The sequence below is a fragment of the Seriola lalandi genome, unplaced genomic scaffold (genome assembly GCF_002814215.2).
Source record: "Seriola lalandi dorsalis isolate HSWRI2012SDOR001 ecotype SW California unplaced genomic scaffold, Sedor1 jcf7180002054064, whole genome shotgun sequence".
Classification (NCBI taxonomy): Eukaryota; Metazoa; Chordata; class Actinopteri; order Carangiformes; family Carangidae; genus Seriola; species Seriola lalandi.
The window spans coordinates 4,678-17,972 of NW_019524617.1; the positions used below are offsets into that span (position 1 = coordinate 4,678).

Consider the following 13,295-nt stretch of genomic DNA (forward strand, 5'->3'; position numbering starts at 1 on the left):
TATTTTTCAGTTCCCGACATTGACTCGTCATTTTTTAAACTAAATGTTTTGTTGTTGGTCTCTGTGTGTTTGTTCCTGAAGTGGGTTTTTCTGCGGGCTGCAGATCTTTGTACCACAGTGCACAGTCCAAACTTTGAGTCTGTATCTGGTTATTGATCAACTCTGTCTCCAATGAAAACAGACAGAAATATTGGATCCGTTGAAGTCTTCACTGACCACGTCCATCCCTGAATATGTCAACAAATCCTCCACATTTAGTGACATAATATGTCGTTCTTCGTTCTTCAAGACAACTTTGTATCGTGCTCCAGACTAACGAGTGATTCTTTGTCTTTGTTAAAACACACTGATCATTAGAAAATGAATCTGTCTGTGTGCTGAAGGAACAACTCTGTTTGTGAATCATGTTTCTCTGCTGGATACATGATGTGACCTCATAGTTAACTTGATGTAAACTGGTCATTTAACCTGTAATGGAACAGCTGGTTATTATCACATTGGTCTATACGTGTTCTATGAATTAGTGTTGGTGAGATGAAGCTTCGTGATGCTCTGAACCAGTCGAACAACGAGCTTCAGAAAAGGTTCATTTCTTGGTGCTTCATGTGAACAGAGCGACACCTACTGCTCACAATGTGAAACAGGCAAAGTATCAGTATAAGGGAAACCATGGTTATATCCTCATTCTAGGCAGACATTTATAGTAAAATAAATATATTTCAATAAACATAAAGCTTCTGTAATAATGATGCTCTGTGCTCATACTTTATTGTGAGAAATCAGATCAAACTGGAGGTTTCATGTCGCAGTTGCTCCATAATTCAAACCGCAACCAAAAGCAGTCACATGATGCAGACGAGAAGCAAGGCTTCACATCATCAGTTACATCATATCTGAAATGATACAAGCTTCACGGGAAAAGTTCAGCTGTACTAGATACAGACTTGAAGCCTCACGTAACATCACTGCTGTAAATGTGTTGGATCGGAACCAAACCAGGTTTCCTCTGTTTGATTAGTTCTCAATTAATGTGAAAGTCGTAGTTCGTAGTTACCGTATAACACAGTTCAGAAGAAGCTGTGAACATACGTGAACAGTAGATTGTAGTGAGGTCAGCACACGAGGAGGAGGTTGGAGTGATGCTGGGATCAGCAGAGTAACGGTAAGACTACCTGCATGTGTGATTGGATGTTACCAGTCAGCTGATGCAAACAGCAAATGAATAAACAGTAAAACATGAGTGAGTTGTAAGTGTGACTTCAGTGTTCTACCTGAACTAACAGTAGAGTCTCTAACTTATCTGAACCTTTTCTGTTATCTCCAGCAGGTTTTCTGATGCTCAGACATGGATCCAGATCCAGATCCAGGTCTGACCATCGTCATTTTGGGAAACACTGGTGTCGGTAAAAGTGCTACAGGAAACACCATTTTAGGACAAACAGCGTTTGAGTCCAAACGATCCTTCAGATCAGTGACGACAAAAATCTCTGAGGCAACAGAAACTTTGTTTGGGAAACAGATCTCAGTGATCGACACTCCGGGAATATTAGGATCAGAGCAGCTGATCAGAACCTTGTGTCAGGACCACCTGAAGTCATCCAGACCCTGTCTGTTCCTGGTGGTGGTTAAAATAGATCGATTCACTGAGGAACAAGAGAAGGCCGTGGAGGCAGCCATCAGCGTTCTTGGGGAACAGGGATTGGACAAGAGTTACCTGCTCTTCACACATGGAGATACCTTAGACAAGACAGTGGAAGACTTCATCTATGAAGAGGATGAATGTCCACTTCCAAAGCTTGTTGAAAGGTTCAAAGACAAGTATCTTGCATTCAACAACAAACATGGAGGACAGGAACAAGTCAGAGAGCTGCTGGGGAAGTCAGGTACACTAACCTGAGGTTTAAACTTGGACACTGACAACATTATTAGACATGGAGAGTTTGACTCATTAGTTGTAATGTGTTAACATCACTGACTACTTCCTGTTTTCTCTCCTGCAGATGTTCTTCCCAGGGCGTCTGTCCCTCTGGAGAACAGGAGGATCGTGCTGTTTGGTCTGTCAGGATGTGGGAAGAGTTCATCAGGAAACACCATCCTGGGGTCAGAACGTTTTAAATCAGACTGTGACTTTGAAGCCGTCAGTTCTGAGTGTGTCTCTGAATCAGCCATAGCAGAGGGTCGCCAGGTCACAGTACTGGACACTCCAGGATTTACTGATGAAGGTGTATCTCCTGAAATGCTGGGCCTTAACATCATAAAGACAGTAAAAGAGGCCAGTCCAGGAATACACGCCTTTGTTATTGTGGTTAAGATCGGCAGGGTCTTCGACGCAGAGGCTTCTCTGCTGAAACAACTCCCAACTCTCTTTGGAAGAGATGCAAATAAGTACACGATGGTCCTTTTTACTCATGGGGATGAGCTCAGAAGTCAGTGCATTGATGAGAAGATCCGGTCCAGCAGGCGTATGTCTGAGCTGGTCTCCATGTGTTGTGGGAGATACTGTGTGTTTGACAACACAGACAGAAGAAACAGGCTGCAGGTTCAAAAGTTCCTGGACCAAGTAGATGAAATGGTCTCATTCAATGGTGGAGAACCCTGCCCCATTGACGAGCTCAACACAGCTATTGGAAATGTGAGTGTCCGGCCCAGGTCAGTTCAGATATCTCAGTTTGAAAGACGGTCTGAAGAGACACCAGGACAAACTGTTAGAGAAGCACAAGGGATCTGGGATTGGATCATGTGGCTTGTGGACTTAATTCGAAGCCTGTTTAACAGGGAGCAAGCCAATACAACTTACAGTTTACTCACTCAGCCACTGTTAGCTTAACAATGATAAAACCACTTGTGATCCAATTGTGAATTATTCACTCACGGATTTACTGTGTTGTGTTGTGGAAAAAAATCACTTTCTTTGTATCTTGGCTATTAATGTTTTTGTCTTAAAACTGTCTGGTGCCACTTCTGGCCACTTGGTTGATTTGATTTTTAAATGATCTTAAACCACGTTGGTCTTTTGTTAGAGATGTGCTATAGAAAAATATTCTTATCATATTATTGTTATATTTATCTTCTTTAATCAATATGTATGCACCTTGAGCAGGTAATCTGTATCTGATATAGAGCATGGCTGCATAAGAATCCAGTAACAACAAAATGTATGTTTGTATTTTTCAATCTTTATATTGTTGTGTAGATCATTCCCCTTTCATTGTATTATATCCACCCAGCCTCAACCTGTGCTGATAATAATTATAGAATGTAAATAAAAATGTACATAAATCTCTGACTGTACAATGTTCTTCTCATCTTGTGCTTTGACTATTGAATCTTTCAGAGGTACATATAATATAATATAATATAATATAATATATATTATATTATATTATATTATGTTATATATATTTTTATAATATGAAAATATAATGACAATAGTGCATTATTATTAGCTGTTATTATTGGCTTTACCTACTAAGTTGAAAAAGTGTATTTAAATAAAGTTGTATGAGTATCAAGGATAAAAGGTTCAATAGTAGTGAGAACAGATTCATGTATTTTGACTTTTACAGATAGAGGTGTTTTCCAGCACTAGATACCACATCTATTGGTTTATGAGCAGATCACACTGACTGTCACCTGTGACCTTTTCTTATGTGGTTCAATTCCTCATCACATGATCCGCGTCATGTAGTATACAAGTGTAATGAAAGCAAATTAAATAACCTTAGCTATTAAGTTCATTAACATTAACAGTCATAACACCAGCCTACAGTGTTGATCTTTGTAGTTTACTCTGTGTACTGTTTCTTTAAGACGTCCTCAGGTAACAGCCAATCAGTGTGACTGTGGCGCCACCTGCTGGAAAGACGTAGAACAACAGCAGGAACAGAGAGGAGAGACAGACGACTCGGAGGAAGAGAGAAGGAGAAATAGAGAAACTGGTTCCAGGGATTAAACAAGTACTTTCCCAGTTTGTGGCGGGTTCCGTGTTCACCTGCTGGAAACTGTTTCACGCTTTGAACGAGGAGTTGGTGAGTTAAATATATTCTTCGTTGTGTCGGTTAGCATGTTGTTAACTTGTTTTTCAGCCTGAACAAGCCGTGGGAATGAGCGACAGCTCAGTTAAGACGCTGTGAAAACGTTGTGTGTTGTGTTTTCGTGGGTTTAATTTGTATAAAGCGAATTGAGCAGCGGCGTGTAACAGGCGGGTCAAGTTTAGCCTGGTTAGTGAAGGAGGTGAGTGGCGCCGCCATTTTGAAGCACGGCTCATACTAAATTTATTAAATGTGTGTAAAAAAACTCCATCCTGTTATGAATTTGTAAGAGGACGTTTGTATGTTGTGTGTATTGCACCACTGAACAACACACAGGTTTCAGTTGTGTTTTACTCACACACAGCGGGAAATGAAGATGACAGGAGTGAAGATGGCGGACCACAGGTGTCTGACCTCCGCTCCCATGATACTCAGTGCGAACACACCTGAGTCATGGTAGGACGCACTGTAATACAGTGGAAACAGTGAGGAGACAATAACACTAGTTTCCTGAGTCATTCTTGGATCTGACATGAGCCTCAAAGCAGCCTCATTATTCTTTATTCTAGTGAGTAAAAACCTGAGAGATCTTTATTGTATGGAGTCAAACACAGACATGAACAGTTGTCACTACTTCACATAAAGACTAACACAGAGGCCACAGACAAGGAGAAACTAATCCACTCCTGATGTGTAACAGTTATAACAGTGAAGCTTCAAATTTCTAATTTCCATTTTTCCAATTTCTTTCTTCTCCTGAAAAATCTCCGGAGCAGAGCTGTCACTGCGTTCAACCATGTTTTCACTGATGCATAACAATCCCACGTTTTTACCACACGTGTCTTAAAGACTGTTACTGGTTGATGCCGCGGGATTCAAATTAACCACGCTAATCGATCACGGTTATAGTGATAATTCAAATATAATATAGTGTGAAACTGGAAACCGTTTCATCTCTAGTGTCATCATGACAAAATGTGGCTTTGGAGACAGTTTTGAATACGTTGGGAAATGTTTGTCTGAACCTAGTTATACAACTTTGATTACAGGTGGGTTGTGTTTAGTGGTGTATAAAGGCGAGGTCCATCGCTTTATCAGACGCTTTCACACAATCCAGCAAATGGTCTTGATGCCTCTGGTTCAGATCTCTGCTCTCTTGAAGTAGGCCAAGTTTCTCTCAGTGTGAAAGGGATATTTGGTTTCCAAGGTGCCTTTTCAGCTAGCTTGGCACCATCTTAGCATTAACCAGCTTCTCCTGACAGATGACACACTCGGGCTGGGGGTTGTTAATATCCCCCGTCCAGCTGAAGCCGTAAGACAGGTAGCTTTGATGATAATGCCTATTGACTTTTTTTTCTCTTCTCTTTTTGTTTCGGGTCGTTTTCTGCACTGAACAACTGTCTCGTTGTTGACCACTTTTCACAAGAAAGCGATCAATTTTCATTTTAAGTTGTTCTCTTCGTTCACACTGGTTGTCAATCAGGGCCCTTTGATGTGTCACACACTAAAAATTCCCACCATCTGACAACTGCACCAACGGCGAAAATTGGTGTTCTCGAAAGTTTTTAATACATTTTTTTTAAGGGTATAGAATTTATCTCTGTATTGGTAAATGAGTACATACAAAGAACTGATATAGCAAATTAAAAAGTAATTCATAACTTTTTGTATATTTGTGTATCGTAATAATATGGTGGGATTTTGAGACAAACAGACATTATCTGTTTGTCTCAAAATCCCACCATTTGGGTCTAGTCCACCAGACATGAGCCTTCTTTAATGGACCTGACCCAGCCACACTCAATATGTGCTTTTAAAGAAACCTTTAAAGAGTTTGTGATGAAAATGAGGACACTTCCTTTAACTTCAGGTATTCAAATGGAGGAAGTTCAAAAGAAACACTATATATGGATTAACTTTAAAACTGCAGTAAAACAAAGATATTGAACAAACTGTCCCTTTCCTATCTTCCCTAAAAACTCATCTCAAAGAATCTCAAACACTGTTGAGTTTGTAGATGTTATTAAACCCATCAGTTTTTCAGTCAGTCCTGTGTTTACCAGCCTTTTGAAGGAGCTGCACTCAAAGGGTTCCTTCCTGGAGTTTGATGATGTCATGAAGCAGTGTGGGATCATGGGAGTTGTTGTCTTCTCCTGGTTCGATTCCTTCCCAGTCAGTGGTTCAGCAGCTGAATTCTCCACAGAGGTTTCCTCCTCTTAACAACAAACAGCTGATTAGAACCAGTAAAAACACAGTTTCATGTTAAACATCATCTCTGAGGAGCGGAGCTCTCTAACAATTCCTCAGCTTGTTTTTCTGATAACCACAGATCCAGATGTCCAATGACTAAAATCCTTCATCTGGTTCAAATATGGTTAAAAACCACCAAGGTGTAAAAAGTGTATGTAACTTAAAACTAGGTAAAAGTCAGTGTTGAGCTTCATGAGCTCCCAGTGACTTCAGGGTCAGAGTATCAAACAACTGCAGTCAAGTCGGACAACAGTCTACGTACTGTTGCGCGAGTTCGTCTGTGTCACAGCAGCAGGTTATTCACAAAACTGAAGAGCTGTTCTTTTTCTTAGTTTAAAAATGAGTTTCCCTCAATATGTTGACTTCCTCAACATGACTGAGTGTAAAATATGAGCTGGCAGAACGAGGAGATCAAATAAACTGTTTCCTTTAGATAGAGATAACCATAAAAGAGCTGGTAACTAAGTACATTTACTTGAGTACTTAAGTATATTTTTAATTTCATGGTTTTCATTTTTGGAAATTGCTGACTTTTTCCACTAAACCTAAAAGACAAATATTTAAGCTAATTTTGACTCCACATACTATGAAGGGCTCTTACTTCGAAGCGGCTTTTAGTCAGTTGAATGAACTCTCTTCTATTATGGAAATTGTGATAGACCATACACTGTGTCGACCACAGCAAAAAAAAACAAACAATCGCAGCCCACTGCTCCACTGTCAGTCATCTTTGAACCTGTCAGTTTCCTAACGATAAAGAAGTTAGAGGTTTTAATGTCATGTGACATGGTGATGCTACGCAGCGCTGGTGAAAGTCGAGCAAAATTTCAAACCAGCATGCAATGTGTTATGTCCAGATGATGTTTTTAGACATTTAATGTGGAGAAGTTAGATATTATAACTTTAATAAAACCTTTGTAGCAGAGATTCTACAATGAGTCTCTTTCAGATAATGTTAGATCAAGTTTATAAGTTTTCAGATGTAAATCTGTGATAACAAGTGGAACAGTTGTGATAATAGAACAGTCAAACCTCTGCAGAACCGTCCAGTCTGTTCCTGTGTCAGTCTACAGTCAGACCGAAGGGTGACACCTAGTGGCAGAAACATGTTAGTGCTGCTGCAGAGAGACCTGTGAACAGAGCAGAGCTTTCTCCCACAATTCACAGCAACATGATCTTTTAAATGAATAAACACTTCCTACTCTCACATTGTCTTCATGTAGTTTGATGAGTGCTGACACAGTGAGACTGACATGTTGTATTATAAACACAGAATAATCAACAGTGTCCTGTCTTCTCGTATTACTGTGTATATAAACTACACAGTGTGTGAGACAGAGAGGACATTATGACTGTATCACATCACTCACCTGTAGACGACTGCTGCCTCTAAACACTGAGGCCAGTCCAGTTATGAAAGTCACGGAGCAGGTTGTTCAAGAGCAGGCAGAAGCTGCTCTATGCTGGACTGAAGCCACACCCACTCTCACTGCACTTCATCAGACAAACAGGAACCTGGTTCATGGTTCTGTTCAGACTCACAGAACCTGGTTCAGGTTCAAGATCCTGGTCTGCTTTAATACAGAAACATTTCACTTCCTGTTTACATTGAACCTGACCCACCATCTTTACTCACCTGAACCAGAGATACAGGACTCTGGATTTGAACTGGACTCTGGATGTGGACCTGGAGTGTCCAAAAAACAGAATTAACAAGCAAAATAAGGCAAGACCATGTGCACAAAAACACCAAGGTAGTCATCAGAGGTGCCAATCTAAATCAAATCTCTAGGTTGGTGCTCTTCCTGTCAGTGACGGAGTCTCCAGTAGATTATTCAATAACCTATAATAACTGTTATTGTATGTTTTAAAAATGTATTTCAGGACTGTGCTCACTCTTTCATCCCTGAGTGCAGTGTAGCTGAGGTGTTTCTGGTTTAATAGCACCGTACTGGACAGGTGACAGGTGTGTTCAGTGTCTTTGTTCTGAAAGATGTTACAGCAGTAAAAGGGACAAAAGTTAGCGAGTTCATCTGAGTGTGGTGTTTACATCACTGCCCATTGGAGCCGATCAAATACTGTTGTCTACTTCAGAGTCATGTGACCCAGGTGTGAGTGTTGATTGTTCCCTTTTCCATTGTCGACAAAGGCAATATTAGTGAATCTTAGCAGGTTTTTTCACTAGTGGAAAAGAGGCTTTATTAAATACATGCAGAACTTAGTCCTGACACCAAGGTCTCTACTGAAGCTTCAGTGATGAACCTCTCTGTGAGTCTCTGTGGATAACAGAGTCTGATAAATGAGTAAATGTAAATGTACAGTCAGTCTCAGAAACAAACAGCTACTGAGGCTCCAGCAGAGTTTAGCAGGTGAATTTGAAACGTGACTATACTTCTGTACAACCTGACCAATCCTCTCTGTGATAATACCACTTCCTTCATTCATAGTCCTGCTTCTTGTTTCACAGGTTAATACTCAGACTCTGGCCCACCCCGCCATGTGTAATTGATTAATGATTATTAAATAATAATCAGTAACAGGAATAAAATGAATACATTGTGTTTTTGTCAAATATGTAAAAAATCAGCAGCAAACTGAAACTGGAGGCTTTGACTTTGACTGAAGACAGAGGATAAAGAAAGTGTTAGAGATGTGACCACAGAAGTGATGTGGTTACTGTTGATCAGAAACACACTTCCTCTTTAACTGTCTGAGAATCTACGTGTTGTCTCGGTGTGTTTTACAGAGAGAAGTCTACATATAAACATTCAGTGTTTTTTGTAAGAACACACCATTATCATCTCCAGATGTAGTCAGGTCTTTTACAGAACACTGCCATAGCACACCACAACACCTTTTACTGAAGGTGCTCTGAGCTCTGTTGTGTTTAATGGACAGGAAAATACAAACTACCAATAAAGCTGACTGAATTTTTTTTCCGTGATAGTGTATCGATATTCCCGCCCTTAGCAACCCTAACCCTGGAGTTAAAGTTTAAGAAGCATGAATACTGGTGGATGATATTCAAACAAAGGTAATGTTGGCCTAGAATTGACACTGATTGTATTTGGGTTTAGTCACTGAGTCACTTATTCCCATTGAGTTAAAGGCTAATTGAATGTATACTGTACCTCCTGTAGACCTCCTGTTGTACCCTTGTGATGGAGAGTCTGTTCAATGTTGACTTCAGATATTTACTCATTACTGGTGAAGTTAGGTTTGAGTAAGGTCTGAGAGAGAAACAGGCAGTCTAAGCTCTTTGATACAAAGAGATTGGTTGGAAACAGTCCTTCGTTAAAACAGGAGCCGCTGAAGCACTAATGACTGGAGAAAACCAGGAGAGAAGACAAGAAGTGATGTAGTAACAGGATCCACATTTGGAGGAGATTGGGTCGACAAACACAGTACTTTCCCACAGGAGACATCTGATCAACTCCAGTGTGAAATGTGTTTATTAGTGTAACCATGACAACCAAGGTCTGGCACACCTGTCCCTGGAGCAGTCCTGTGGGTGGTATCTGAGGGTCGGGATAGTGTTGTCAGGTTGGAGGACTTGTTGCTTCATGACTGGGTGTGGCAGCAGTCGTCAGTTTCATGTCTGATTTCAGGTGTGACAGCTCTCAGCTGTGGGAGGACGTGACGTGTCAAAGGGAGGAGACAGAGGCAGGTTATAGAGACGAGATGATCATGAAACTATTGGTTAACAACACAACAACAAACAGAGACAAGACTTCACCAAACGGCCCGTCAAAGACAAACATGGACAAATACATGTTATTGAGTAAGTACATTTACAACTTTAACTGCAGCATTTAATTTGAAAGGTCTAACTTCCTGTTCTGTAGTAACTTTAAGTGTCACTTTGACTTTAGATAGAGCGTGATGAAGCTGTGATTAATGATCATGAAACTAGTTTTACTCACTGTTTATTTGAACGTTATTCCTATATTGAAAGTATATTTCATGTCTTTCATCTGATCGGGAAAGATGTATTGAGCCTTCAAATATAAAACTATAAGGAAATGCTGTCTGTCTTCAGTGGTAGCTTCAACACAACCTGTTTCCTGTTTGTTAACTTTGGTCACAACTTCCTTAATGAAAGTTCAGTTAGAGTTTAGCTGTAACAGCTGACATGTTCTTATCGCAAAGTTGTCTTCTGTGATGTGACCATAAAAATGCATCATGCATAAAATACTGGAGTCAGATCCTCAGTGTGGTTGAAGGGAAACAAGCGGCAAGAAAAAGGCTAGACCCGATGAATGACCTGGTTTTCTACAGTAACTGCTCATTAAATCTGACCTGATCTTCATCTCAGTCACAAGTGTAGACAGTGTCCCTAAGCTGATGTCACTCAGACAGTTCTAACCCTGGGAAGTAATAAAGAGTTTAAACCTCTGAACTGAATCATATCCATCGATATATACAGTGTGTTACTGATGAAGATCTGAACACTTTGCTTGCAGACCACTGGTGGTCCACAGACCACACTTTAGGAAAGACTACTTTAAAGGGACAAGTGGACCCAGAGTCACCAGATCCCCTCACTGTAGGTGAGGTGACTTAGTGTCCCTAAGCTGATGGAATAATAACTGTCAGTAGCTATAACATATAAATCAGTGGAACAGTTTCCTGTTTGAGTCTTTCCATGTGTCTCTCTGGTTTTAAACCAAAGCTTCTAAAGAATTGACAGAGTTTATCACTAAATAAAATATAATCACTGTCAGAGCTTCATCTGACCTGAACACAGATTCTTTAATGGAGGATTCCTGACAGTGATGAAGCTTTTACTCTCCTCTTCATCACTGAGCTCAGAACAACATGAGGAGACTGTGACACGACTGGAGAGAAACCTGAACCACTGATGTCTTTGATTAGAACAATTAGTCTCACTGTTAATTATTTCATCATTATTATGAACATTTCAACTACTCCTCCCCTCCTCTTCCTCTCCTCTTTTCTTTCTGTTTTCTACTGTTAGCTTCATTACATTTCCCTTTAGATGTCACACTGACCATTTCTGCTCTAAGCCATAAAACAGTTGGTTACAGTGAAGTGCAACAACACTGTAAAAAGACCTGCTCAAATAATACTGTTTGAATTTACATATCTAGACATAATAACATATAAAGACTTTACATACATAGATTTAATATTGAAAACAACACGTATACACCACTCTGCCAGGCTCTGAGGTCACTCAGTTTGAGAAACTCTACATTTAAAACATGAGATTTTAACTAATTTACCCGTGGGCCACTAGGGGGTGCTGGTGGACACAGGTGGACACACTTTAGGAAAGACTACTTTAAAGGGACAAGTGGACCCAGAGTCACCAGATCCCCTCACTGTAGGGCTCCAGGGTTCAGACCTGTGTCGTTCTCTTGGTGTACGCCACACATGACATCGCCCACCTGGGGAGAACATCACATCTCTGTAGACCAGAGCCTCTGGTTCAGATGAGGATCATGTTTGTACTGACTGTTAACCCTGTCAGCTCTGTGTCGCCCAGACTGGTCTGAAAACAACAAGACAGCACTTTGTTTTCAGGGGGTTAAGTGTAAGAGTTTTATAGAGGTTCTGATGATGCTACAGTGTGATATTTAATTTAGAGTTTGTTCTTTGCAACATCAATAATGTGTTTGTGAAATTCCTCAACAGATTCAGAGGAGCCAGACTTCAGGATTGTGCTTGTTGGGAAAACTGGAGCTGGGAAAAGTGCAACAGGAAACACCATCTTAAGGAAGAAGGCTTTTCAATCTAAAGTGTCTGCTGACACAGTGACATCAGAGTGTCAGAAGGAAACAGGAGAGTTTGAAGGTAAAACACTGGAGGTTGTTGATACTCCAGGTCTGTTTGACCCCAGTAAATCTCAAGCGAAGGTGACGGAAGAGATCGTTAAATCCATCTCAATGGCTGCTCCTGGTCCTCATGTGTTCCTGGTCGTGATCCAGTCGGGAAGGTTCACAAAAGAAGAAGAAGAAACAGTGAAAATCATTCAGAACGTGTTTGGAGAGAAGGCAACAGATCACACCATGGTCTTGTTCACCCGTGGAGACGATCTGGAGGCAGATGGAGTCTCTGTAGAAAAAGTAATTGGTAAAAATAAAGCTCTCCAAGACTTCCTCAGTCAGTGTCATCGAAGATACCATGTTTTCAACAACAGAGACAAAGATCCATCTCAAGTCCGTGAGCTGCTGGAGAAGATCAACACCATGGTTCAGAGAAATGGAGGAAACTACTACACCAATGAAATGCTCCAAGAGGCTGAGAGAGCCATAAGAGAAGAAACGAGACATCTTCAGGAAGAAAATCCCGGTCTGGAGCCTGGAGAGGCAAGAAGAAGGGCAGAGAAACGTAACAAGTTCACACAGAGAATGATGGCTGGTGCTTTAGGAGTTCTCGGAGCAGCTGGTGGAGCAGCTGCTGGAGTAGCTGTTGCAGCAGAAATTGGAGCAGCAGTTGGTCTTGTTGGGGGTCCAGTAGGAGCTGCAGTAGGAGTTGCAGTAGGAGTTGCAGTAGGAGCTGCAGTCATAGGTATCGCTGCAGCAGTGAAAAAGGCACGTAAACAGTGATATGTAATATTAATTAAAGATCATCTTCAGCTCATTACAACATTATTAAAATGATATAAAGAGAAAATAATCATGGTAACTGTGTGTAACTTTGATTTGATCACATCTTGTTTATTTTTCTGCTTCTGTTCTTGAACGCATCATCTTCACCAGCAGGTAGTTTTCTGCTAATGTTAGAGATCATCAGCATTTTAGTTTCACTAGAAGGACAAACTGCAGGTGATTTGTTTGAATGATTCATTAATAAAAAGTTTAATCTTGAATAAAGTTTGTTTTCTTGTGCTGTCAGAGGAGGTGTTGTAGAGAAGGAAAGTTTTAAGATGAATAAGTTTGTAGTAAAGATCGTAGAGATGTTTCTGTGTTGGTAAGGTGAGATTTAAAGCAGGAACAACAGTGACATGTTGGTTCATATATCACATGTATGTTATCTGTGTTCTCTCAT

At 40.5% G+C, this 13,295-nt stretch overlaps 1 protein-coding gene across 1 annotated transcript; it reads left to right on the plus strand.

Moving 5' to 3' along the window:
• Positions 1 to 80: 80 nt before the first annotated feature.
• On the plus strand, positions 81 to 13,120 carry LOC111652801 (GTPase IMAP family member 8-like). The gene is made up of 4 exons (XM_087173181.1): positions 81 to 1,883; positions 2,001 to 2,825; positions 9,865 to 10,062; positions 11,940 to 13,120. The coding sequence occupies exons 1-4, from the start codon at positions 1,346 to 1,348 to the stop codon at positions 12,851 to 12,853; spliced, it is 2,475 nt and encodes an 824-aa protein (XP_087029307.1). The 5' UTR covers positions 81 to 1,345; the 3' UTR covers positions 12,854 to 13,120.
• Positions 13,121 to 13,295: the final 175 nt, after the last annotated feature.

Coding starts and splice junctions, on each gene's coding strand:
- LOC111652801 (XM_087173181.1), top strand. CDS start 1,346: ATGGATCCAGATCCAGATCCAGGTCTGACCATCGTCATTTTGGGAAAC. Junction 1,884..2,000: donor AGAGCTGCTGGGGAAGTCAG/GTACACTAACCT, acceptor TCTCTCCTGCAG/ATGTTCTTCCCAGGGCGTCT. Junction 10,063..11,939: donor GGACAAATACATGTTATTGA/GTAAGTACATTT, acceptor ATTCCTCAACAG/ATTCAGAGGAGCCAGACTTC.